The sequence below is a fragment of the Corythoichthys intestinalis genome, chromosome 9 (assembly GCF_030265065.1).
Source record: "Corythoichthys intestinalis isolate RoL2023-P3 chromosome 9, ASM3026506v1, whole genome shotgun sequence".
In the NCBI taxonomy this organism is placed as follows: Eukaryota; Metazoa; Chordata; class Actinopteri; order Syngnathiformes; family Syngnathidae; genus Corythoichthys; species Corythoichthys intestinalis.
In genome coordinates, this window is record NC_080403.1 from 56,750,453 (window position 1) to 56,775,885 (window position 25,433).

General features: G+C 39.4%; 1 protein-coding gene across 3 annotated transcripts in view; it reads left to right on the forward strand.

Annotated features, from left to right (window-relative positions):
• cpne5b (copine Vb) overlaps nt 1-25,433 on the forward strand; it is a 276,730-nt gene that overhangs the window by 181,679 nt on the left and 69,618 nt on the right. For all 3 annotated transcript variants that reach the window (XM_057845330.1, XM_057845331.1, XM_057845332.1), the window contains 3 exons: nt 3,194-3,257; nt 18,296-18,399; nt 22,804-22,908. In XM_057845330.1, coding sequence (XP_057701313.1) covers nt 3,194-3,257; nt 18,296-18,399; nt 22,804-22,908 — 273 coding nt within the window. The remainder of the gene's footprint in view (nt 1-3,193; nt 3,258-18,295; nt 18,400-22,803; nt 22,909-25,433) is intronic.

The window sequence follows — 25,433 nt, forward strand, 5'->3', positions numbered from 1 at the left end:
TGGAACAGCCAACAAATGTTTGTCGCCAGAAAATACAGGAGCAACTTTTTAAGACGAGGAGTCAGCGATACAGACGGGTACTTTGTGGAACAAAATAGACAATCCTTTGGCTTAAAAGAACGTCTAAGAAAGTTTTAATGAGGCTGTTTTTGGGGAGTATGTTTTTAGCGAGTAGCGCGATGTAGAGCAGGGGTGTTCAAATCGGTTTGGTTCACGGGCCTCACTGGGATGACAGGGATGGGCTAATGAATGAATGTTTCGGAGTCGTGATTTTCAACCTTTTCTTGAGTCACGGCTCGTTTGTACATTGGAAAAAATCGGCACACCACAAACCAAAAATGTTCCAAAATTACTTTCTGTACAGTCTATTTCACTAGAAACTGCAATTTCTGGAGAAATTACGATGGGGCTTTGCTGTGGCAGATACAGATCTATCAGGTCACTTCCTGTTGATTTGGGGACATTTCAGGGACAGATCCTGTTGATATCAGGTCACACTTCCTGTTGATTTGGGGCCATTTCGGGCACACTTTCTGTTGATATCAAGTCACTTCCTGTTTATTTGGGGACATTTCAGGGACACATCCTGTTGATATCAGGCAACCTGTTGATTTGGGGACATTTCGAGGACAGATCCTGTTGATATCAGGTCACTTCCCGCTGATCTAGTGACATTTCATTACACGTCCTGTTGATATCAGGTAACTTCCTGTTGATTTGGGTACATTTTGGGGACACGTCCTGTTGTTATCAGGTCATTTCCTGTTAATTTGGGGACATTTTGGGGACACGTTCTTTAGATATCAGGTCAGAAAATGTTGATTTGGGGACAATTGGGGGACTCGTCTTGTTGAAATCATGTCACTTTCTGTTGATTGGTGGACATTTCGGGGATGCATCCTGTTGATATCAGGTCATAAAATGTTGATTTGGGGACATTTCGGGGACACGTCCTGTTGACATCAGGTCATTTCCTGTTTAGTTGGGGACAATTTGGAAACACGTTCTTTAGATATAAGGTCAGAAAATGTTGATTTGGGGACAATTTGGGGACTCGTCTTGTTGACATCATGTCACTTTCTGTTGATTGGTGGACATTTCGGGGATGCATCCTGTTGATATCAGGTCATAAAATGTTGATTTGGGGACAATTTGGAAACACGTTCTTTAGATATAAGGTCAGAAAATGTTGATTTGGGGACAATTTGGGGACTCGTCTTGTTGACATCATGTCACTTTCTGTTGATTGGTGGACATTTCGGGGATGCATCCTGTTGATATCAGGTCATAAAATGTTGATTTGGGGACATTTCGGGGACACGTCCTGTTGACATCAGGTCATTTCCTGTTTAGTTGGGGACAATTTGGAAACACGTTCTTTAGATATAAGGTCATAAAATGTTGATTTGGGGACAATTTGGGGACTCGTCTTGTTGACATCATGTCACTTTCTGTTGATTGGTGGACATTTCGGGGATGCATCCTGTTGATATCAGGTCATAAAATGTTGATTTGGGGACATTTCGGGGACACGTCCTGTTGATATCAGATCACAAAAATGTTGATTTGGGGACAATTCGGGGACATGTCCTGTCCATATCAGGTCATAAAATGTTGATTTGGGAACAATTGGGAACTCGTCCTATTGACATCAGGTCATTTCCTGTTTAGTTGGGGACAATTTGGGGACACGTTCTTTAGATATAGGGTCACAAAATGTTGATTTGGGGACAATTCGGGGACTTGTCCTGTTGGATTTGGGGACATTCCGGGGACACATTCTGTTGATGTCAAATCACTTCCTGTTGATATGGAGACATTTCAGGGACGCATACTGTTGATATCAGGTCACTTCCTGTTTATTTGGGGACAATTCGGGGACACGTCCTTTGTCAGGTCACAAAATGTTGATTTTGGGACATTCCAGGGACGCGTTCTGTTGATATCAGGTCGCATCCTGTCGATTTGGGGACATTTCGGGGACATGTCCTGTTGATGTCGGGTCATAAAATGTTGATTTGGGAACAATTCGGGGACTCGTCCTGTTGATATCAGATCACTTCCTGTTTATTTGGGGACATTTCGCATCCTGTTGATATCAGGTCATAAAATGTTGATTTGGGGACAATTTGCTGACTCATCCTGTTAATATCAGGTGACTACCTGTTTATTTGGGGACAATTCAAGGACACGCCCTTTATCAGCCCACAAAATTTAAATTTGGGGACATTCCGGGGACACGTTCTGTTAATATCAAATCTCTTTCTGTTGATTCGGGGACATTTCGGGGATGCGTCCTGTTGATATCAGGTCGCATCCTTTTGGTTTGGGGACATTTCGGCCGGGGACACGTTTATATCAGGTATCCTGTTGATTTGGGCAGGTTTTTTTTTTGCCATTCAAAATGAATCGGAAAACTGTTAATGGCACTCCAATGAAAATCAGCAGTGAATGACCTGAAATGCCCCAAAAATTAAACTCATTAGGTGCCATTGATTCGATGCCATCCTTCCAGATTAAACAGATTGGACATCTATGGCTGTCAATGGCAGCCAATGCCGGGCAATGAGTTCATTTCATGGCATTTCATGTCATTTCCTGTTGATTTTCGATCACTTCCTTTCCTTTTTGGGGCATTTACAAATCACTTCCAGTTGATTTTGGGGCATTTACAGGTCACTTCCTGTTTATTTTTGGGTTTCTGAACTCAAGAATGTCCACAAAAGATTAGGAAGTGACTCATTTTTTTAACGGGGACAATTTTTTAAAACAATATATCGATTCTTGCTGATAACGTATCGATAACCCTTTGGGCTACAAAGATCCGTAATGCAATACCAAAGCCGTATCAAAGATTGTGCTTTTCAAAACATACAGTAACGTTCACTTTTGGTCAACATTATAAATGCAGCAATCATTATTACGCTCTATTTTAATCACAATAGTTTCACTTACAGTATATTGTACATTGCTTCTTCCATGTACCAAGTCTTGTGGTAGATGAGCGTAAACTCCAATGCATAACAGCAAGATATACAAATGTGTTTAGACAGAATAAAATATACATTGCGGTAAATCATAAGAACACAAGTGACCTTGGCACAAAATGTGAAATTAATGTTGCTGAGCTTGAAATGTTGTCTAATTAATTCCCGCAACTGATCATAAAACCATTTTTTTCTATCTACCACAGGGGGATACAAGGGAAGAAATGCGGTACGATCATCCTGTCTGCAGAGGAGCTGAGCAATTGCAGAGTAAGCAAACCTTCTTTATTATAGCGAGTGACAGTGGGTGAACGTATTTTGCATATGAAGTCAACTCATTTCATTTGAACACACAACAAGTGGAAACTGCAGTAAGGTAAAATGAAAACAAATGATGTTGCTCAAACTGGAAATGATGATGCTCAAACTGGAAGAATATATTCTTGCAAGAGAAATGTAAGTGTTGCCTTCGAGGTTTTCAAAATTTAACATCATAACTCAATTTCCTACCAAGCCCCTAAAGGGATATTAGCTAGGAGGGAAAAAAATCTTGTTTGGATAACAATTGTTCTACTTAGGATGAGAATTTTTCTTGTTTGAATGAGAAATCTCATTAGAATGAGAAATTTTCCCGGCTGAATGAGAAATCTCATTAGGATGAGAATATTTCTTGTGTGGATGATAAATGTCATTTGAATGAGGACCTTTGTCCTTGGGATGAAATTTTCCTGTTTGAATGAGACATTTTCTCGTTTGGATAATACATTTTCTCATTTGACGAATAAATGTTCTGTTTGGCTAAAAACGACTGAGAAATGTTCTTGTTTGAATGAGAAATTTTCTCGTTCTTTGGATGAGAAATTTTCTTGTTTGGATGTAAATGTTCTCATTCAACTGATAAATTTTCTTTTTTGGCTGAAAAACTAGGATGATAAATTTTCTTGTTTGAATAAGAAATGTTCCTGTTAAGATGAGAATTGATCTCTTTAATATGAGAAATTGTCGTGTTTGCGTGAGAAATTTTTTGTTTGCCTGATAAATTTTGTCTGAATCAAAAACATTCTCATTAGTTCTTGTTTTGCTGAGAAACTAATTAAAATGACACATTTTCTTGTTAAAATGCGACATGTTCTTGTCAGTTCTTGTTTGGATAAGAAAAATATTTGACTGATAAATTTTCTTTTTGGGCTGAGAAACTTAGGATGATAAATTTTCTTGTTTGAATAAATGGTCTTGTTAAGATGACAATTTTTCTCATTAATATGAGAAGTGTTTTTTTTTTTCGGTAAGAAATTTTCTCATTTGACTGATAAACTTTCTTGCTGGCTGGGAAACTATTTAGAAATGAGACATTTTCTTGTTTGAATGAGAAACGTTCTTGTTTGGCTGATAAATGTTTTCATTCGACTGATAATTTATTTTTTTGGGGCTGAAAAACTTTTAAGGATGATACATTTTCTTGTTAAAATAAGAAGAGTTCTCGTTAAGATGATCATTTTTCTCATTATATGGAAATGTTCTAGTTTGGATGATAAATGTTCTAATTTAATTGATAAATTTTCTTGTTTGGGTGAGAAATTTATTTGTTCTTGTTTAGATAATCAATGTTCTTGTTTGATGATAAAAATTTCTCTTTTGAATGAGAAAAGTTATTAAAATGAGAAAAGTTCTCACCTAGATGAGACATTTTCTTGTTTGGATGATAAAATTTATATTTAGATGAGAAATTTTCTTGTATGGCTGAAAAACTGATTAGGATCATTTTTTCTTGTTTGAATCAGAAAAGTTCTGGTTTGGATGACAATCTAATTTGACTAATAAATTTCTCTTTTTGCTGAGAAACTGATTAGGATGATAAATTTTCCTTGTTTGAGTAAGAAAAGGTCTTGTTAAGATCTTGTTTGCCTGAGAAACTCATTAAAATGAGTTTTTTTCTTGTTCGTATGAGATATTTTCTCATTTGGATTATACTTTTTCTTGTCTGGACAAGAAACGTTCTTATTTAAATTATGAAACTGTCTTTAGCCAGCTAGCCATGGAGCAATATGTAGCTAAAATTACAATTGCATTTTATTGTTTACTAATACAGGGTGTCACAGGTAAAAGATTACATATAATCCCGCAGCTGTATTGTACTTTAATTATAAATAAATAAATAAAATAAAAAAGTACTCCACCATCTGTGTTAGGGGACCATCCACAAATTAAATGGGTGATGTATGTGGCACAAATGACTATCAACTAACGAGTAGAACGAAATTGTCATTCTAGCCACATTTTGCTTGGATTTTTGGTCAAACACATATTGTGCGGACATTACGCTAATTTTTGTGAGTGAACATATTTTGCCTTAGAAATTTGGATTCTAAAACGAGAAATGATATAACAATCCGTTTTCCAATTTTGGATCCTCAGTTAGATATGGAATGAACGAATGATACACTGATTCAACGGCCATACCCAAACAAGTTTTTTTTTTTTTAACTCACAAACTGTACACGTTTGTGTGTTTATCCCGCCAGCTATCCCTGACCCATTCACCCCTCTTAAAACACAGCAGACAGAACATCTGTTGTCACTCAGGGTAGTGGCACCATGTCGAATGAAATGGCCCCACAACATGATGAGGTGAATGCTGATCATTCTCTCGACTAAGCCCGTTCTCCAAAGCTGTGAACGCTCCACTGAGCTCAGCGCACACACATTAGAGAAGGATATTGGAAAGCGAGAGAGCGAAACCGAACAAATTGTGCATAGAGTGCACCGGAGAGGAGATGAAGGAGGGAGCAGATGCGAAATATTGAAAATAAGAGCAAATGTGCAATTAAAAACCAAAAATGATGAAGTACAGAGGCAGTGTGTATACTGGAGAGAATGAAACAAAAACAGTGACTTAAATCAATACGGGATTATTTCACACCCCGCAGGTAACGGCTTCAAAATAAGCTCGGATAATGACGGTGTGAGACCAAGCTTTTCCTAATTAAAACACAGCCTGTCCTGACCTTGTCCCCGTATAGAGCACACACACAAAAGCGCAATCCCTCACTGTTTGTAGACGTTACCTTTTAATTGAATTCCTATTTGGAAATTCAAGCTATTTTCCCCCTTGAGTACGGAAGAGGTTTAGGGCCAATGAAGAAAAAAAATAAAAGGGTGGGCAAAATTCTGTCATTTGGGACCGAGCACCAAGTGGCGCGGGAGCCATATTGTCCTGGAAATGTTTATTCTTCCTAGAAACTGCAATTTTTAGAGAAATTACTATGGGGCTTTGCTGTGGGGAGATACAAAGATTACACCTGCCCAGGTTGGTTTGAGGACATTTCGGGGACACGTCCTGTTGATTTGAGGAAATTTTGGAAACACGTCCTGTTGATATCTGGTCACTTCCTGTTGATTTGAGAACATTTGGATGCATGTCCTGTTGATATCCAAGTACATTGGCATCAATAGAATAGACATACATGGGTGTCAATGGCATCAACTTACATATGCATCATTGGAATCCTAGTAGATTGGCATCAATAGAATCGACATCCATGGCCGTCAGTGGCACTAACGTGCATAGCCATCATTGGCATCTGTGTACATGGGCGTCAACGCAATGTAAATGCCATCGAGAACGAATGGGAAATTTGGACATACATGGCTGTCAATGGCATTGTAAATGGTTTAAAATAACAAGGGCCTTGTTTTCCTGCCATTGAAAATGAATGGGAAATTTGGACTTACATGGCTGTCAATGGCATGGACTTGCATGGCTGTCAGTGGCATTGTAAATGGTCAGAAATGCCTTGTTTTCCTGCCATTGAAAATGAATGGGAAATTTGGACTTACATGGCCGTCAATGGCATGGACGTGCATAGCTGTCAATGGCATTGTAAATGGTCAAAAATCACAAGGGCCTTGTTTTCCTGCCATTGAAAATGAATGGGAAATTTGGACTTACATGGCCGTCAATGGCATGGACGTGCATGGCTGTCAATGGCGTTGTAAATGGTCAAAAATCACAAGGGCCTTGTTTTCCTGCCATTGAAAATGAATGGGAAATTTGGACTTACATGGCAGTTAATGGCATGGACTTGCATGGCTGTCAGTGGCATTGTAAATGGTCAAAAATCACAAGGGCCTTGTTTTCCTGCCATTGAAAATGAATGGGAAATTTGGACTTACATGCCCGTCAATGGCATGGACGTGCATGGCTGTTAATGGCATTGTAAATGGTCAAAAATCACAGGGCCTTGTTTTCCTGCCATTGAAAATGAATGGGAAATTTGGACTTACATGGCCGTCAATGGCATGGACGTGCATGGCTGTCAATGGCGTTGTAAATGGTCAAAAATCACAAGGGCCTTGTTTTCCTGCCATTGAAAATGAATGGGAAATTTGGACTACGATGGCTGTCAATGGCATCCCATTAGAAATTAATGGGAACGTTTTTTGCAAAATTTTGTATTTTTTGCTCTTTTTTGCCCGTTACCGTTCCGGAATTTTTGATGTGCAAATTATGTGATTTGGTAAAAAAAAATTGTGGGACTAGATAGATTTTTTTCTTCAAAAACAAAAAACAACGCGTTTACGGGCAAATGAACATTTTTTGGGGGGTCATTTTATAAATTCCTATCGTTTTGATATTCGACCGGTATCGATCAGGTCAAACAAAAAAACGCAGAGAGTAAGATTATGAAACTAAAAATTAATAAAGTTGTAGAATTTTATTATCTGGGCCTTTGCAAGTCAAAGCCCCATATAAAAGATGGGGTTTTTGGAGGCATTAACATGGTTGAAAACTCACCCAAATTTGCAGATACATGCAATTTGGCATAAATTTAGATTATTTTGTGACGTTGCGGGAAAAAAAAAACGTAAGAAAATGGCTCAGTGGCAGCCCCTTGAATTTTTCAGAAAGGCCTCTCATTTTAGGTTTTTTCAATGTAAAGCAGTGAAATTTGGGGAGTCAATACCTTGTGCAAAAACGCACCAAAAAGTCTCTGGACCCTTATTCCAAACCCAAAAGGAAACCTGGTATTTTGGATTTAATGGATATGAATTTTTTTTTATCGATTTACAGGGTGCACATTAATGACCTTGGCGCATAGGGATTTAGTTGGATCCTCCTCAAAATTGGTGAGACTGTTCATGAGAAATATGAGATCTAAAATTATCAAATGGTGAGTTTTCAATCATGGGTGTGACCTGGGCGGGATTCCAAAGTCTGCCTTTTTTGGGGGGGCAACACGCCAAATTCAGTAAACGAGTCATAACTCCCTGATAGAAGGTTCAGTCTCTTTCACTTCTGGCAAATATGAGAGGTATCCTAGCCTGAACACGACTGCATTGAAATATTGCCCATTAGGCCTCGCGCCCCCTGCTGGGAAAAGGAAACACCCTTTTTTACTAGACAGGCTCCTCCTCATAGAGAAAAAAAAATTGACCTCAAACCTGCATCAGGGGAGCCATTAGAAAAGTGTTCAGGTGCCTGATTAAAAAAATATTGAGGTTTCATTGAAGCAGAGGGGTCCAAAAGAAAAGCGGGGAAAAAAATGACAGTCGCCATTTTGTCTCGCCACAAATTTTGAACAGTCATAACTTGGCAGGCATACAACATATCTGCGCCTAACTTCCCTTGGTTGGTAAAAGTCCTACTCTGAAGGGTCCTGTAGGGGTCATTTACATCAACCCGACAGCACCAACTAGTGGCGACAGAGAGTAACTCATTTTACTTATAACTGTCCATTTCTTTTCAGGTTGGTCATTGTAGTTAGAAGACACTTTGTAATACTACATTTTAAAGCCCATGTCCACACGTCTCTGTCTTTTGCCGTGACAACCCTTTATTCGCCATTAAAAGGAGTTGGATTTCTACAGGGGCTTAGGCAGCTGAAACGTGGCACACTTGGTTCAATTGGCCCAATTAGAAGATTCATTTTGGTTTTGAATAAGGGCTTGGCTGCACAGCTCAGGAGCACCTCTTTTTTTGTAGGACCCTCTTCAAGAGGGTTTTTTCCTCCTATGTGTATTTCTAATCCCAAAAAAAGAGGCGAGTTTTAAGCATGCTAGGTTCTCATGAGATGATGAGAGGGGGACGATCTGCCACCACCCTTAGCTGCTTGACATCCAAGTTGCGCCAAACTGCGAGGGCCCGTTCAGTCCTGCTTGCGGGCCTAGTTTCTTCAGTTAACACTCATAGATGTTGACGGACAGGAAACGCACATACACGCATGCGCGCACGGTTTAAATATTGATACGTTGATTCTCTCCATATTAACGCTGTTGCTTCTCGATCTAAGCAAGAGTGTATGTTCGTGCTGCGGAACATTCATGCATATTTAACGTCCCCAACACTATTCATCGGCATAAATATTTTGATGTGCCTATTAAAAGAGCAGCACTTCCTTTGTATGGGTGTACTTTTATTCTGTCTGAATCGGGGCATCAAGACAAAACTGTCCAAATGCTTGGGAGGCCGAAAAAGACGCTGAGAAAAAAAAGTTTAAATTGCTGAAAAGAAAAAGCATGTTTGTTGTACCTGTTGTTTCCATTACCTGATGAGCAATGTACAGTGGGGCAAATAAGTATTTAGTCAACCACTAATTGTGCAAGTTCTCCCAATTGAAAATATCAGAGAGGCCTGTAATTGTCAACATTTTTCCTCCACATATGACGTAATGTGTTCCTCTCAAACAATTCAACTTTAGTTTCATCAGTCCACAAAATATTTTGTCAAAACTTCTGTGGAATGTCCAAGTGTCTTTTTGTGAACATTAAACAAGCAACTGTTTTTTTTTTGTTTTTTTTGTTTTTTTGATAGCAGTGACTTCCTCCGTGGAGTCCACCAATGAACACCATTCTTGACCATCGTTTTACATACAGTTGAGCTATTGGACTGTGCCAGTGATTTCTGTAAGTCTTTAGCAGACACTCTAGGGTCTCTTTTTTACCTCTCTGAGTATTCAGCGCTGAACTCTTGCCGTCATCTTTGCCGGACGGCCACTCCTTGTGAGAGAAGCAACAGTGTCAAACTCTCCATTTGTAGGCAACTTCTCTGACAGTCGACTGATGAACATCCAGACTTTTAGAGATGGTTTTGTATCCTTTCCCAGCTTTATATAAATCACCAATCCTTGATCACAGGTTTTCAGATAGCTCTTTTGACCGAGGCATGATGCACATCAGACAATAATAATAATAATAAGGGCTGTCAAAATTATCGCGGTAACGGGCGGTAATTGATTTTTTAAATTAATCAAGTTAAAATATTTGACGCAATTAACGCACATGCCCCGCTCAAACAGACTAAAAGGACTACAGTGTAATGTCTGCTTGTTACTTGTTTTTTGGTGTTTGGCGACCTCTGCTGGGGTTTGGGTCCAACTGATTTTATGGGTTAATACCATGAGTGAGCATGGTGTAATTATTGACATCAACAATGGCGAGCTACTAGTTTATTTTTTGATTGAAAATTTTACAAATTTTGATAAAACGAAAACATTAAGAGGGGTTTTAATACAAAATTTCTATAACATGTACTAACATTTATCTTTTAAGAACTACAAGTCTTTCTATCCATGGATCGCGTTAGAATGTTAATAATGTTAATGCCATCTTGTTGATTTATTGTTATAATAAACAAATACAGTATTTACGTACCGTATGTTGAATGTATATATCCGTCGTGTGTCTTATCTTTTCATTCCAACAATAATTTACAGAAAAATGTGGCATATTTTATAGATAGTTTGAATTCCGATTAATTACGATTAATTAATTTTTAAGCTGTAATTAACTTGATTAAAAATTTTAATCGTTTGACAGCCCTAATAATAATACATTTTATTTGTAGAGCGCTTTTACCAATGCTCAAAGACACTTTACAGTAGGAACAAAACATGGCAAACAATGTGAACAGAACAAAACAAAGAAAATAATTATAAGTTAAAAGCTGGTTTAAAAAGGTGAGTTTTTAACAGTTTTTTGAATGTGGGAAGGTCAGAACAGGTACGGATGGGTTTAGGGAGTGAGTTCCAAAGGGAGGGGGCAGCAACGGAGAAGGCTTCCCATTAAAGATGTCCCGATCGTCCGATCACGTCATTTTCAAAGTATCGGAATCGGCAAAAAAAATCGGACATGCCTTTTTTTAATATATATATATTTTTTAATTAAATCGTTTTCTAATTGTGTTTAACGGTACAGACAAAATGTCTTGCACTCATCCAGAGTCTTTAGTTTTGGCTTAAAGTAGGGCTATCAAATTTATCGTGTTAACGGCGGTAAAATATTTAACGCAATTAACGCATGCGCTGCACGACCCACTCACGCATTGTCGCGTTCAATCTATAATGGGGCCGATTTACCTATGTATAGAGCTAAAAGGCAGCGTAAAATGAGTAGAGTGAATTTTGGCAGTCTTTGGAGCCTTTTTTTAATTGGCTAAAGCCTTACAATCCCCCTCTCAACAATTAGACATATCGTGGGAAAGCAATGTGGGGAAGAAAGGTAGTAGTTGATGTTTTTCTTTACACCCTATGTTATTTCCCAACGCAGAGAAGATATATCAATTGGTGCCACTACGCACAGTCATGGTTGCACTTCCCATCATGCATATGGGCAGAAGTTAAATGGCTACAGTATCATTTACTGAAACCTCAACAAATACACTAGATGGCAATATTTAGTCACAATTAGGCATGTACCGGTATGAGATTTTGACGGTATGATAACCGTGGGCAAAAATACCGCGGTTTCACGGTATCTCGGTATTGCAATTATAGCTCCAAAATGTGTTATTTTGAGATGTATAGGTTAATTTTTCTTTTTTTTCCATTGAACAGGACTTTAAAAAAAAAAATTCAGAACATTGCAACGTTGCAAACTGGAACATGAATATATTGTTAAAATAAATTATCAATAAAAAAACAAATATTTTAAATAAAATTAAAATAAATATAACTTATAGTCTATACCCACAGCCACAGCTCAAGTCGCTCAAGATTAGAGCAAGAACAAAATAATTTCCATAAAAAAGTAAAAACACTTCTGAATAAAATGTTTTAAAAAATTTTACTGTATGACTTTTTTTTGAGGGTGGAAAAGCTCAAGTGAAGTTTTGCCATTTTCAGCCACTGTGTCAGCTCTAGTCTACATGTCACGCCTATGTGTTAAAAAACAAAGAATTCATAAGTTAAAAATGTGTAAGTTAGTTTAAAGTGTAAATATTGTTGTGGAAAGGTTTCATCTAAACAAAAAAAACACACACAAAAAAAACACTGGGAGTGAGACCTCTCCTTGATCCAGCGAACGTGGATTTGTGCTTAGGGCAAGAGCATCTTTCGTAATTAGCTATCTTTGATGCTATCCCCTTTTCCTCTTCATTCAAGCGAATCAAGCTGGTTTTCTCACTCTGCGGCTGTAACACTCGACGAAGTTGCTCCCCCAGCTAAGCCTAGGCTAACATTCGTCTTTGTAAGCTTTGAGTTAGTTTGTATATTGAATTTGAAAGGAAAATGTGTGTTTAGTTTTTGGCGAACTTTTCATGGTGCTAAGCTGTTGCTGCTACTCACACATGGAAAAATACAATTGTACAACGTTTTAAATGTATTAATTTTGTATATTCCACTTACCATGATCTGAGAGCTCAATAAATTGAAGAAAAGTACGCCTTAAGTTTGGATGATTTGTTTTTGGGTTCACTGGCTGTCAAGCCCGTAGCGTCATTTTCACACACAGCAACAAACGGGAGGGGCTGAGCGCTGCTGCGCCAAGCCACTTCTGGCTGCATTTTTGACACATGAAAAATAGCGAATACCGTACTACGGTCTGACGGAAAATTTTAGTGGTTTTGAAACCGTGACGTTTTCACACCACGGTAAACCGTGAAACCGGTAACCGGCACATGCCTAGTCACAATATACAAAGTCACAAGTCTTTCTATCCGTGGATTCCTCTAACAGAAAGAATTTTAATAATGTAAATGCCATCTTGAGGATTTATTGTCATAATAAACAAATACAGTACTTATGTACTGTATGTTGAATGTATATATTCGTCTGAGTTTTATTCATTTTTTTCTTAATGCATTGCCAAAATGTATATGATCGGGAAAAATTATCGGGAATGATTGGAATTGAATCGGGAGCAAAAAAATAAAAAAGCAATCGGATCGGGAAATATCGGGATCGGCAGATACTCAAACTAAAACGATCGGGATCGGATCGGGAGCAAAAAAACATGATCGGAACAACCCTACTTCCCATCGAGACAATTCTTACCAGGTTTGTGTTTTATAGTGGGTAGGGCAGCTTTGGGCAGTGATTGGGCACACACCTGAATAAATTGTTTGGTAAAAATTGGTTTCAATTGCTCTTTAAGTTTCTTTAGGCAGAGTGTTCACGAACTTATTTTTCACTTTTCTGTCATTGTTTGCATGCTATCCACAATAAAATATGAAAAACTTTTAATGCTTTGGTGCTTTTAGTTAAGGCAGACACTGTTTTTTCAAATGTGTGATTTTGACAAAGATCAGATCACATTTGATGGCGATTTTATGCAGAAATGTGAGAAATTCCAAAAGGTTCAGATACTTTTTCATACTCCTGTACATGCAGTAGCTGTCTGCTAGGACGGAAAAAGACAGTGATTGCATGCGCGTGAATAATTTTCAAACACATAAACACCTCTCACTGTAAAGCACTCCTTTTTTATATCGTCTTGCATGTTGTATGAGACGCAGCTGCTAATGTGTCATACAGCGAGCAGCATGCGAGATGAATGTCGATGCAGATGAAGCGTTATGAGCTCTGCAAAAAGATAATGTCGACTGTAGCAGATGTGCAGTCGGTACTGTATATAACCCCAGGGCGAAACGGATGAAGTCCGTCTCACTTGTGGAGTGGTCTCGTTTGCTGCCTGGCTGGGATTGATAAAAAGAAGACGGCAGGACGACACCGTGGGGGAGAAAAGGAATCCGAGTGGGCATTGGGAATGCACGCACGAAAACACTCACACAATCTGTCACACATGGAACCTCGTATCCATCCCTTAACTGATTTGCCACCCGGCGCACCGGCTGACATGAGGTGCAAGCTGCGACATTAAAAAGCTATCAAGCTATCATTAGTGGAGTGGTGGGTGCCTGGTGTAAGACCTCAGGCGATGATGACAACAACACCAGCAATTTATTATTCAAGTGTCTAAAAGTACTGTAATGAACACTGTATTGCAGAGATTAGCCACAGCTTGCATCTGGGCGTTAGTCAGGCGGATTTTTTCCAACATAATAAGAGGCAGCCACCGGGTAGGAAACATTAGGAAAGTACCTTCAAGCTCTAAAGTCGTGCCGGTGATTTATATTTCGACGTGCTGTAAGAACTGTGCGATAAATAACGGTTGGGAAAATTGCACAATAAGCCATATACTCTATGTTATAGAGAAAAAGTTTACCGCATTAATTAGTTTCTCGGCAGTATCTGGTTGCTTTTGATTTACACAAGGTCGGTGTTTTTATGTTTTAATACATTCATAATTCTTTATGATACCGCAGTCTGGATAAGTTGTGCTTTTTTTGGTTGCTGTGTTTCCTATCAATAGCGATTGAAACCGACGGTCTTGACAACCTGAAAGGCTTCTGTCAGATTTCTAATTGTAAGCAAGGCAAATTTATATGTACAGTGGTACCTCTACATACAAACAACTCAACATACGATCGTTTCAACATCCGACGTAAAATTGGACTCAGTGGGCAGGGCTCACTGACACTGTTCTTCAGTGGTTCACATCTTTACATGATAGAGATTTCTTTGTGTAAATCAGAAACCATGTGTCGTAACGAGCCAAATTCACATGAGGGGTTCCTCAAGGGTCCATTCTCGGACCACTTTTATTTAACATCGGTGCCCTCCATAATTATTGGCACCCCTGGTTAAGATGTGTTTTTTAGCTTCTATTAATTTTTTTAAAAATTCAAATAATATGGGACCTTAATGGAAAAAAAAGAGAAAAATCCAACCTTCAATACTAGTGCATTTATTCAGTGGGGAAAAAATCCCACATAAAGAAAAAATTATTTGACATCAAATAATGTGTGTCACAATTATTAGCACCCCTGGTGTTAATACTTTGTACAACCCCCTTTTGCCAACAAAACAAGGTCTGGGGACTGAGATGGCCATGGGATGGGCTTGATTTTGTGTCTGGTGAACCATTTCTGTGTAGATTTGGCCATATGTTTAGGGTCATTGTCTTGCTGAAAGACCCAGTGACGACCCATCTTCAGTTTTCGGGCAGAGGGCAACAGATTTTGATTTAAAATGTCCTGGTATTTCAAAGATGCCATGCACCCTAACAAGGTTCTCAGGGCCTTTGGAAGCAAAACAGCATCACTGACCCACCCCCATACTTCACAGTGGGTATGAGGTGATTTTCAGCATGTGCATCTTTCATGGCACGCCAGACCCACTTAGAGTGTTTGTTGCCAAAAAGCTCAATCTTGGTCTCAGGTCTCTTGGTTGAAGCTTGGGACCATGGGTATTTTTGTGTGGGACCAAGATTGAGCTTTTCGGCAACAAACACTCTAAGTGGGTCTGGCATGCCGCGAAAGATGCGCATGCTGAAAAGCACCTCATACCCACTGTGAAGTATGGGGGTGGGTCAGTGATGCTGTGGGGCTGTTTAGCTTCCAAAGGCCCTGGGAACCTTGTTAGGGTGCATGGCATCATGAATGCTTTGAAATACCAGAACATTTTAAATCAAAATATGTTGCCCTCTGCCCGAAAGCTGAAGATGGGTCGTCACTGGGTCTTTCAGCAAGACAATGACCCTAAATATATGGCCAAATCTACACAGAAATGGTTCACCAGACACAAAATCAAGCTCCTCCCATGGCCATCTCCGTCCCCAGACCTTGTTTTGTTGGCAAAAGGGGGTTGTACAAAGTATTAACACCAGGGGTGCTAATAATTGTGACACACATTATTTAATGTCAAATAATTTTTTCTTTATGTGGGATTTTTTGCCCACTGAATGAATGCACTTGTATTGAAGGTTGGATTTTTCTCTTTTTTTCCATTAAGGTCCCATATTATTTGAATCAAAAAAAAAATATTAGAAGCTACAAAACACATCCTTTTCAGGGGTGCCAATAATTATGGAGGGCACTGTATATGCTTCCTCTAGCTCAGATCATGGAACAGTCTGACTTCGTCAGCTGCGACAGAGGCATACAACATATCTGCGCCAAACTTCCCGTGTTTGGTGAGAGTCATACTAGAGAGTCCTGTAAGGGTCATTTGCTTCAACTCTACAGTGGTTGGCACTGTAAAATAGATTATTTTGACATGTGGCATTTTTTTTTTTTTTTTTTGGTATGTGGCAAAATGGATTTGGATTTTGGAAAATTTGGACATGCATAGCCGTCAATGGCATAGCCTGACTTGGTTGCCAGTTGAATGTCAATGCGCTGTAATGCTAAGTGTATTACAAAAAAAAAAAAAAAAAAACACACACGTTTTTCTGCCATTTGAAATAATTGGAAAATTTGGACGTGCATAGCCTGACTTGGTTGCCAGTTGAATGTCAATGCGCTGTAATTGTGATAAATGATAAATGTAATAAAAGTGTATGGTAAAATAAAAAAATAAAAACACAAACACACGTTTTTCTGCCATTTAAAATGAATGGAAAATTTGGACGTGCATAGTCGTCAATGGCATGGACGTGCATGGCCTTCAAAACTGCCATATACCCCCAAAAATGCCACATACCCCCGCCCCAAAAAATGCGACAAACCAAAATCCATTTTGCCACATACAAAAAATGCCACATGTCAAAATCAATTTTGTCACATGGCAAAAAAAATGCCACATGGCAAAATCCATTTTGCCACATAAAAAAAAATAACACATGTCAAAATTAGGGCTGTCAAAAATATCGTGGTAATTAATATTTTTAATAAATCAGGTTAAAATATTTGACGCAACTAACGCACATGCCCCGCTCAAACAGACTAAAATGACAGTACAGTGTAATGTACGCTTGTTACTTGTTTTTTGGTGTTTGGCGCCCTTTGCTGGCGCTTGGGTCCAACTGATTTTATGGGTTAGTACCATGAGTGAGCATGGTGTAATTATTGACATCAACAATGGCGAGCTAGTAGTTTAGTTTTTGATTGAAAATTTTAAAAAATTTAAGAAAACGAAAACATTAATAGGAGTTTTAATATAAAATTTCTATAACTTGTACTAACATTTATCTTTTAGGAACTACAACTCTTTCTATCCATGGATCGCTTTAAGAGAATGTTAATAATGTTAATGCCGTCTTGTTGATTTATTGTTATAATAAAAAAATACGGTACTAATGTACCGTATGTTGAATGTATATATCCATCTTGTGTCTTATCTTTCCATTCCAACAATAATTTACAGAAAAAATGGCATATTTTATAGATGGTTTGAATTGTGATTAATTACGATTAATTAATTTTTAAGCTGTAATTAACTCGATTAAAAATTTTAATCGTTTGACAGCCCTAGTCAAAATCCATTTTGCCACATGGCGAAAAAAAATATGCCAAATGGCAAAATCCATTTTGCCACATGGCAAAAAAATGCCACATGGCAAAATCCATTTTGCCACATGGCAAATACTACTTTTGGTTTTCGGCCCTGCTGCCAAGATGGCAGAATACTCTAAGCTGCTATTCGATGAATACGCACAAACAACAGTCAGAGAATAAAAATTTTAAAAATTTATTACATCTTAAAAACGATACCAGCACAAACGAAACATTTTTTCAGCACAAACAAAGCACAAACAAATGACATATTTTTTTAATAAATTTGTGCCTGATTGGGGGAGGGGGGGGGGCAACTTTACCGAGGTAAAATATTCATAATAATAACTTTGCTGGTGCTCATAGTAACAACCATTGTTTTTGAAGTGTGTATTATTCATTTTTCAATGTTGTTTTTGGCCCTGCTGCCAGAGGGAAACAACTCCCAGGCAACAGGACCACCCATTACTGAATGTGTAGAACTAAAAGTGTAGTCCAATTTGAGTACAAGTGCAATTTTCACATACAATTATCTGTAACATCACCAAAATATTATTATTTTTGACGTTTTCATTTCTCATGTCATTGATTTTTACAATGTAATGGCTTTTCAGTTGTTGCTGCTAAAGTGTCACTATTATAGAATGCATCGCGGACTCCACACAACATATTCCACATAAAATGTAAAACATTTGTTAATGGTACTTACTGTATGCTATCTCGCTCTCCCCATTATTCCCTCTGTCTGCTCTCGTCCTAGGACAGCGCTACTATGCAGTTCTGCGCCAACAAGCTGGACAAGAAGGATTTCTTTGGGAAATCAGACCCATTCATGGTTTTCTATCGAAGCAATGAAGATGGAACGTGAGTCATTTTATTTGGAACTGTTTATCTGTTTGTCCATAAGGGGTGGGAACCTCTGGGTACCTCACGATACAATACAGTTCGTGATAACTATGATCTCACGATATGGGGATACAACAATTATCGATACATGGTTCAGGAAATCAATCTACCATATTCTACGATACAAGTAATGAACTGGAAAAAAACCAAACTATTTTCATCTTTCTTCTGTGTGTGTATATCACTAGTAGAACCATTTGAACTGGGAGGGTGGCTGTGAATGAACAAAAGGATTGGAGGTATATGGCTGTCGGTGGCATTTCACGTCATTTTCTGTTAATTTTCAGTCACTTCGTTTTCCTTTTCGGGTTGCTTTTTTGATTTTGAGTTAGTGAACAGTGTGTAATGTCACTGAGGTGGTTGGAGGGTGGAGGTGGAGATCTGCCTCAAGTTCCTAAGGGCTCTGGATGTTGTAGGGCTGTCATGGCTGACACGCCTCTATAACAGTGCATGGACATCAAGAAGAGTGATCACACTCCTCAGCCTCCCCGGTAAAGTCTATTCAGGGGTGCTGGAGAGGAGGGTCCGTCGGGAAGTCGAATCTCGGATTCAGGAGGAGCAATGTGGTTTTCGTCCCGGCAGTGGAACAGTGGACCAGCTCTACACCCTCGGCAGGGTTCTCGAGGGAGCATGGGAGTTCGCCCAACCGGTCTACATGTTTTGTGGATGTTGACAAGATGTTCGACCGTGTCCTTCGGGGAGTCCTTTGGGGTGAGCTTCGGGAGTATGGGGTACCGAGCCCCTTGGTAAAGGCTGTTTGGTCCCTGTACGCATTGCTGGCAGTAAGTCAGATTGGTTCCCAGTGAGGGAACCAATCGTGTCGCAGCCGATCGATCCTCAGTGAATTTGTCCAAGGCCAATTAAAAAGTCACACTGTTTGAATGTTATTTTTTAATGATTATAATTCAATTATTTGAGACAGATGTCTATGCTGCCCCACGTGTGCTGAGCTGCTTAGAAGACAGTCAAAAAGTTGAACAGTAAAACTTAGTGTGAGGCACACTCAAAGCTCAAGGGCTTCCCTGCAGCTCTCAGGCAGCTAGTCATAAATTCCATATTTTGTCCAACAGCAGAATTTCACCTAATCCCAAAGCCATTACTACCACTACTGACCATACTGTATGTATATGTAATCATTTGGATGAGTACCATCTACAAGAGAGAAAAATATGTTGTAGGATTATAAAAGTATCTATTTTACTGTACTGTACTGTAGTGTGTGTGCACTATAGTAGGAGTTGCAGTGTTTAATGAGTCATGCAGTCGTGGTTCATGCATAGGCACTGTTCACATCAACACTGCCAGTAACTTGGCATACATAAAGGACTCCAGGAGAGCATATATAGGAGCTATAATTAATGCAAAACGCACATTAACACATAACACTTACCATTGAGCAGTACACTGTATCTTGTATGTTTAAGCATCTCCTTGTTTCTAAGGCCTTCTTTGTCCTGTATCTAACAACAGATGCTTTAGCGAGAAGTACATATTGGCAGAGGTGGGTAGAGAAGTCAAAAAACTCGAGTAAGCATAGCCTTACTTCAAAATAATATTACTCAAGTCAAAGTAGTCATCCAATTTTTTTTTTTTAAATAGCGTTTCTTTAGCACAGCCCAAACTATTTGACCGACGGTCACCGTTCCGATGGTAAAATGACCGGAATTTTCACGCGACACAGGGAATTTTTCGATTGACCCCTCCCCCAAAATCTTCCGTTCGGCCGTAAACGAGTGTTTAAAAAAAAAAAAAAAATTTAACTTTGGACCAAATCACATAATTTACAAATCAAAAATTCCAGGACGGTAAGGGGCATTAAAGTTGTATACAGAATTTGGTTAAAACTTACGGTTCCCCCATTGATTTCTGATTGGATGCCATTGACAGACATGTACGTCTAAATTTCCCATTCATTTTCTATAGCAGCAAAACATAAGTTCTTGTTACTTTTGACCATTTACCATTTCAGCCCACTGACATTCAACTGGCGCCCAAATAAGTCATTAACGGCCATGTACGTCCAAATTTCCCATTCATTTCCAATGGCTTCTACATTGCATTGACGCCAATGTACACAGATGCCAACGTCCATGCTAATGACAGCCATGTATGTCACACAACCTAACAGGAGCAAAAAAAAAAAATATATATATATATATATATATATACATACATATATATATGCCTAGGGCCGCAAAAATTGAAAGCCTTCTAATGAACGCATCATACGCTGTAGGTAACTATATTAGCTATATTAGCCAATTTATCAAAATTACTAAATTGGCTACAAATACAGCCTTCATAATTACCATAGTCTCGGCACTAAAGGCGCGCCTGAAAGCCTTCAATTTTCTCAAAAGCCCGCAATGCGCTTTATAATCCGATATGCTTTATATATTGATCAATATATTCTCATACTCATACTCATTCACTCCCAGCCATTTTCACCGGTGCAACCCCCTTCGCTCCCGGCCGTTTTACAGGATTTTGACTGATTTTGCAAGGCCCACAGAAAATTATGTTATATTTTTATATAAACATGGAACCTACCAAAAGAAAGATTAGACTCTCTTCTTTCAGCATGAAAAAAAGTAAGTTCATATCTTTTTCCATTCTTTAGAATCAGCATTAGAAAATAGCTTAGTTTGAGCAATTTTCCAATTTCTGATGAAAAAACAGAAACTGAGCTTTTTGTGAAAGCATACATTTCAAACATAACTTTGACTTTAACACAGCTATTTTTGGCTTTAGTTACATCCCAAACATCTGAATAATGTTTTCCTTTTACAAAATAACATAACAACAAGACAAATAGAGCTTTTGATAGCAAAGTAACAATTTATTTACACATAACTAACTGAGAGATGACGCTGTTGTGGCCGCGACAGCCGAGTAAACTTTTCCCTTATCGCCGCCTGTTTCATAAAGATGATTTTTTTTTTTGAGTCGCAGCCGGGTCTACTCGTCGAGCAGCACGGACTCAACGGCATCGTCCGCTGCACTGTTGGTCCCGGTCGTTATGCTCGGTCGTCCAGCGCCTGGCATCCCAGGCTTCCTCTCGGTTGTTCTGCTCGGTCGTCCGCCACCTAGCATCCTGGATGCCATTCGGTCGTCTTCCGCCAGCGCCCCGGCCGTGTAGCCCGGCCGTTCGTTGCCGTTGGGTCAGGTTGCGGGTCTTACCAAATGCGCTACTGCCCTCCAGTGGCCAGTTATATTGCTTTAAAATGGATTTTCAGCTTTGTGCTTCGGAGCTAAAGTGAATCAAAACCCAGAGGTGTCTCTTGTAAAAAAAAAATTAAAAAAAACATGAAGACACTGAAACAATTAAAAATAGAACGTATTTATATGTTTTTGGGAGCAAATGAGTTATGCAAATGAGAGTAGAAGAATGTTTGTGTCATGTTTTTCCTCCTACATAAACCATATTACAATTAAAAATTTATTTTCCTGCCCCATCTTTTTCCATTTATAAACGTTTTGGAAAAAAACTCCAGGAGAGCCACTAGGGCTGCGCTAAAGAGCCACATGTGGCTCCTGACTGCTGGGACTCCAGGGGCAGCCACAAAAAAAAAAATCTGGCTCTGTGGCTACCTTTATGTCAGGGAGAAATTACAACCACTTTCAACCCTCCTCAAAACCTTTATTAAAAGCAAGTTTTATGTACAGTTGTAGACTACAGTTAAAGTCATGTCATAAAATATTATTTTTGAAGGAAATAGTCATCAGTTTTGTCTTCGTTGTTACTTAAAACATGCCGAAAACAACTTCAAGTTAAAATGTGAAGGTGACTGACTAAAGTGACATCAATTGGATGAATCAATTAATTGTCCGAATAATCGATTATAAAAAAATCATCGTTAGGTGCAGCCCTTTTATAAATATTATACTTTCTCAGTAAATGTAACACATTACTACCCAACCCAGCATATTAGGGTGGCTAGTTGCTACCAGAAAATGCTTGCGGCACAAGTAATCCAAACACTGTAAAATTGCCACGCCGTATTGCTTTCTGAGAGGATGTTTCGGGGTATTTAATAGGAATTGATGCTCTGTGAGGCGTTGCATATCACAAATCCGTGCTTGCTTTCGAGAGTCGGACTCAGATATGAAATAATTCTCTGGGGTCTTTAAAACAATATAACTAGGAGACTAGCCAGGAAATACACAAAGTTGGATCCAGCCGACTGAAGCGTCTTCTTTGGCTTCCACGTTGGCTCCTCTGTCCTTTCCACTGAACACTCCTCCTCCTCTTATTTGCATATTTATCTCTCATGTCCGCATAAAGGGAATTAATGAGCGAATTCTTTTCACTGCCACTTTAATACACACTCTTTTCTCCTCCTCTACACTCTTCTTGTCCAGGTTTACGATCTGCCATAAAACAGAGGTGGTGAAGAACACATTAAACCCAGTGTGGCAGCCATTTACCATTCCTGTCCGGGCACTTTGCAATGGCGACTACGACAGGTACTGCTTGATTTTTTTCTTTAGCAAAGCCGTTTGTTGTCTCTATCACTGCTACCCTCGATCTCGTGGTATTAGCAAGGTTTGTCCGATCCTGAAAGCCACATTCATTCATGACAGCCTCATTCATACTGTACATACAAAATCACACGCTTATAGTTTGACATTGGCGACGTAAAACTGTAGATTTGTGATTATTGCAATCGAGTACGTCCAGAATATACTCATTTGAACGCCATGAACTGTATGTAAAAAAAGTTGTCTGAGAGTTTAGGACGATGCTTGCCACACTAAATGCTAATGCTAACGAGAATACTATGCTAACACGATGAGTTACGTTCAGTGTGTGATGATCACTCAGCACAGACTAAAGCAACATTGCATATTCTCTCATGCCAAAATTAGAAAACGAAATCTTACCATGTGTTTCAAAACAAGCCAGCCTGCAGAGGACACCGGTGAGTGGTGGTGGGAGGGCAGCACGCAACATGAGTGACACAATCACACAAGACAAAATGGGAGAAGGAGCGAGAACCAAAAGTGCTCATTGCCATGTGACCAAATGGATTTTGCCATGTGGCATTTCTATGTGGCATTTTTGTTGCCATGTGACATTTTTTTCCCGTGTGGCATTTTTTTGCCATGTGGGATTCTTTTGCCATGTTTTTTTTTTTTTTTTGCCATGTAGCAAAATTAATTTTGCCATGTGGCATTTTTTGCCAGGTGGCAAATTGATTTTGCCATGTAGCAAAATTAATTTTGCCATGTGGCATTTTTTGCCAGGTGGCAAATTGATTTTGCCATTGGGCACAGTTTTTGCCATGTAGCAGTTTTTTGCCATGTGGCAAAATTGATTTTGCCATGTGGCTTTTTATTGTGTGTGGCAAAATGGATTTTGGTATTTGGCTTTTTTTTTTTTTTTCTGTTTCATATTTGCAGGCCATGCACGTCCATGCCATTGACGGCTATGCACATCCAAATTTTCCATTCATTTTAAGTGGCAGAAAAACGTGCAGCTGTGATTTTTGGCAAAATCAATTTTGCCACATGGCAAAAAAATAAAGCCAAATGGCAAAATCCATTTTGCCACATGGCAAAAAAAAAAATGCCACATGAAAAAAATCCATTTTGCCATATACCAAATACTACTTTTCGTTCTTGCCCCTGCTGCAAAATGGATTGGACGTCAAGCACCGTCAATGGCAGCCAGTGAATTAACCTATTTTGCCAAAAATAAGCTAGTCCGGCCCAAAAGAGGTCTAATTCCCATAGATGTGGCCTGCCAACCAATAGAGAGTTTGACACCCCTGGCCTAAATCACACAAACACACAAAACCGTTTAACTGTATTCACATCCAGTGACCTCATTGATTGCTGCCGGAGCGATCTATCGATGAACTTCATAGCCTTGACTGGTATCCCTCCAACAATGTCCACTGTACTGATGGCATCCATTACCGAGCCACACAAGCATCGTTGAGTTAAACCCACAAGAATCAATATCGTCTCACTATGTATCAATGTCAAGTCTTATTTTCCTCTCGCAGTCACATTTTTTTTCTGTAGCCACATTCGTAGGTTACTACTCAGTATTGATTCTTACTCGAAAGCATACAATAAGTGTAATTATACTGCCTGCTGGATGTCTTGTTGTGCTTAACTCCATTACACTTTACCTAAATAAAATCATGGTAAGTACCATGCATTGCTTTGCGGCTGAACCTGACGCGATTGCTCTAAGACGCGAGGGAAGCTCAACTTCCCCCAAAATGTCAAAAATAAGTGATCAAATGTATACTGTTGCGTGTTCACAATGCGCCCAACTAATGTTTGGAATTAGCTCATCACTGGTTACTAGTGTTATTTTTGGCAGTCCTTTTAGTTAGCCATATCTTATTCATCCATCCATTATCTACCGCTGAGTCGAGTCGAGTCGAGTCGAGTCGCGGGGACAGCAGCTTTAGCAGAGAAGCCCAGACTTCCCTCGACCCAGCCACTTCAACCAGCTCCTGCGGCGGAATCCGAAGGCATTCCCAGGGCCTCCCGCCAGTGGGAAATGCCCGAAATACCTCTCCAGGGAGGCATCTGAACCAGATGCTCGAGCCACCTCAGCTGGCTACTCGAAGGAGTAGCAACTCGAGACATAATCCCTCTCGGATGACCAAGCTTCTCACCCCATATCTAAGGGAGAACCCGGACACCCTGCGGAGGAAACTCATTTCGGCCGCTTGTATCCAGGATCTCGTTCTTTTGGTCAGGACACACAGCTGGTGGCCATAAGGGAGGGTAGAAACTTTATATCGACTGGTAAATCGAGAGCTTGGCCTATTTGCTCACCTCTGTCTTCACTACAACTGACCGGTACAGACGGGAGATCGACTGTCCCGCAACACTGCAGAGGCTGCACCGATCCGCCAGTCAATCTCCCGCTCCCTCCTACCCTCACACGTGAACATGACCCCAAGATACTTGAACTCCTCCAATTGGGGCTGGATCTCATCCCCGACCCGGAAAGAACACGCCACCCT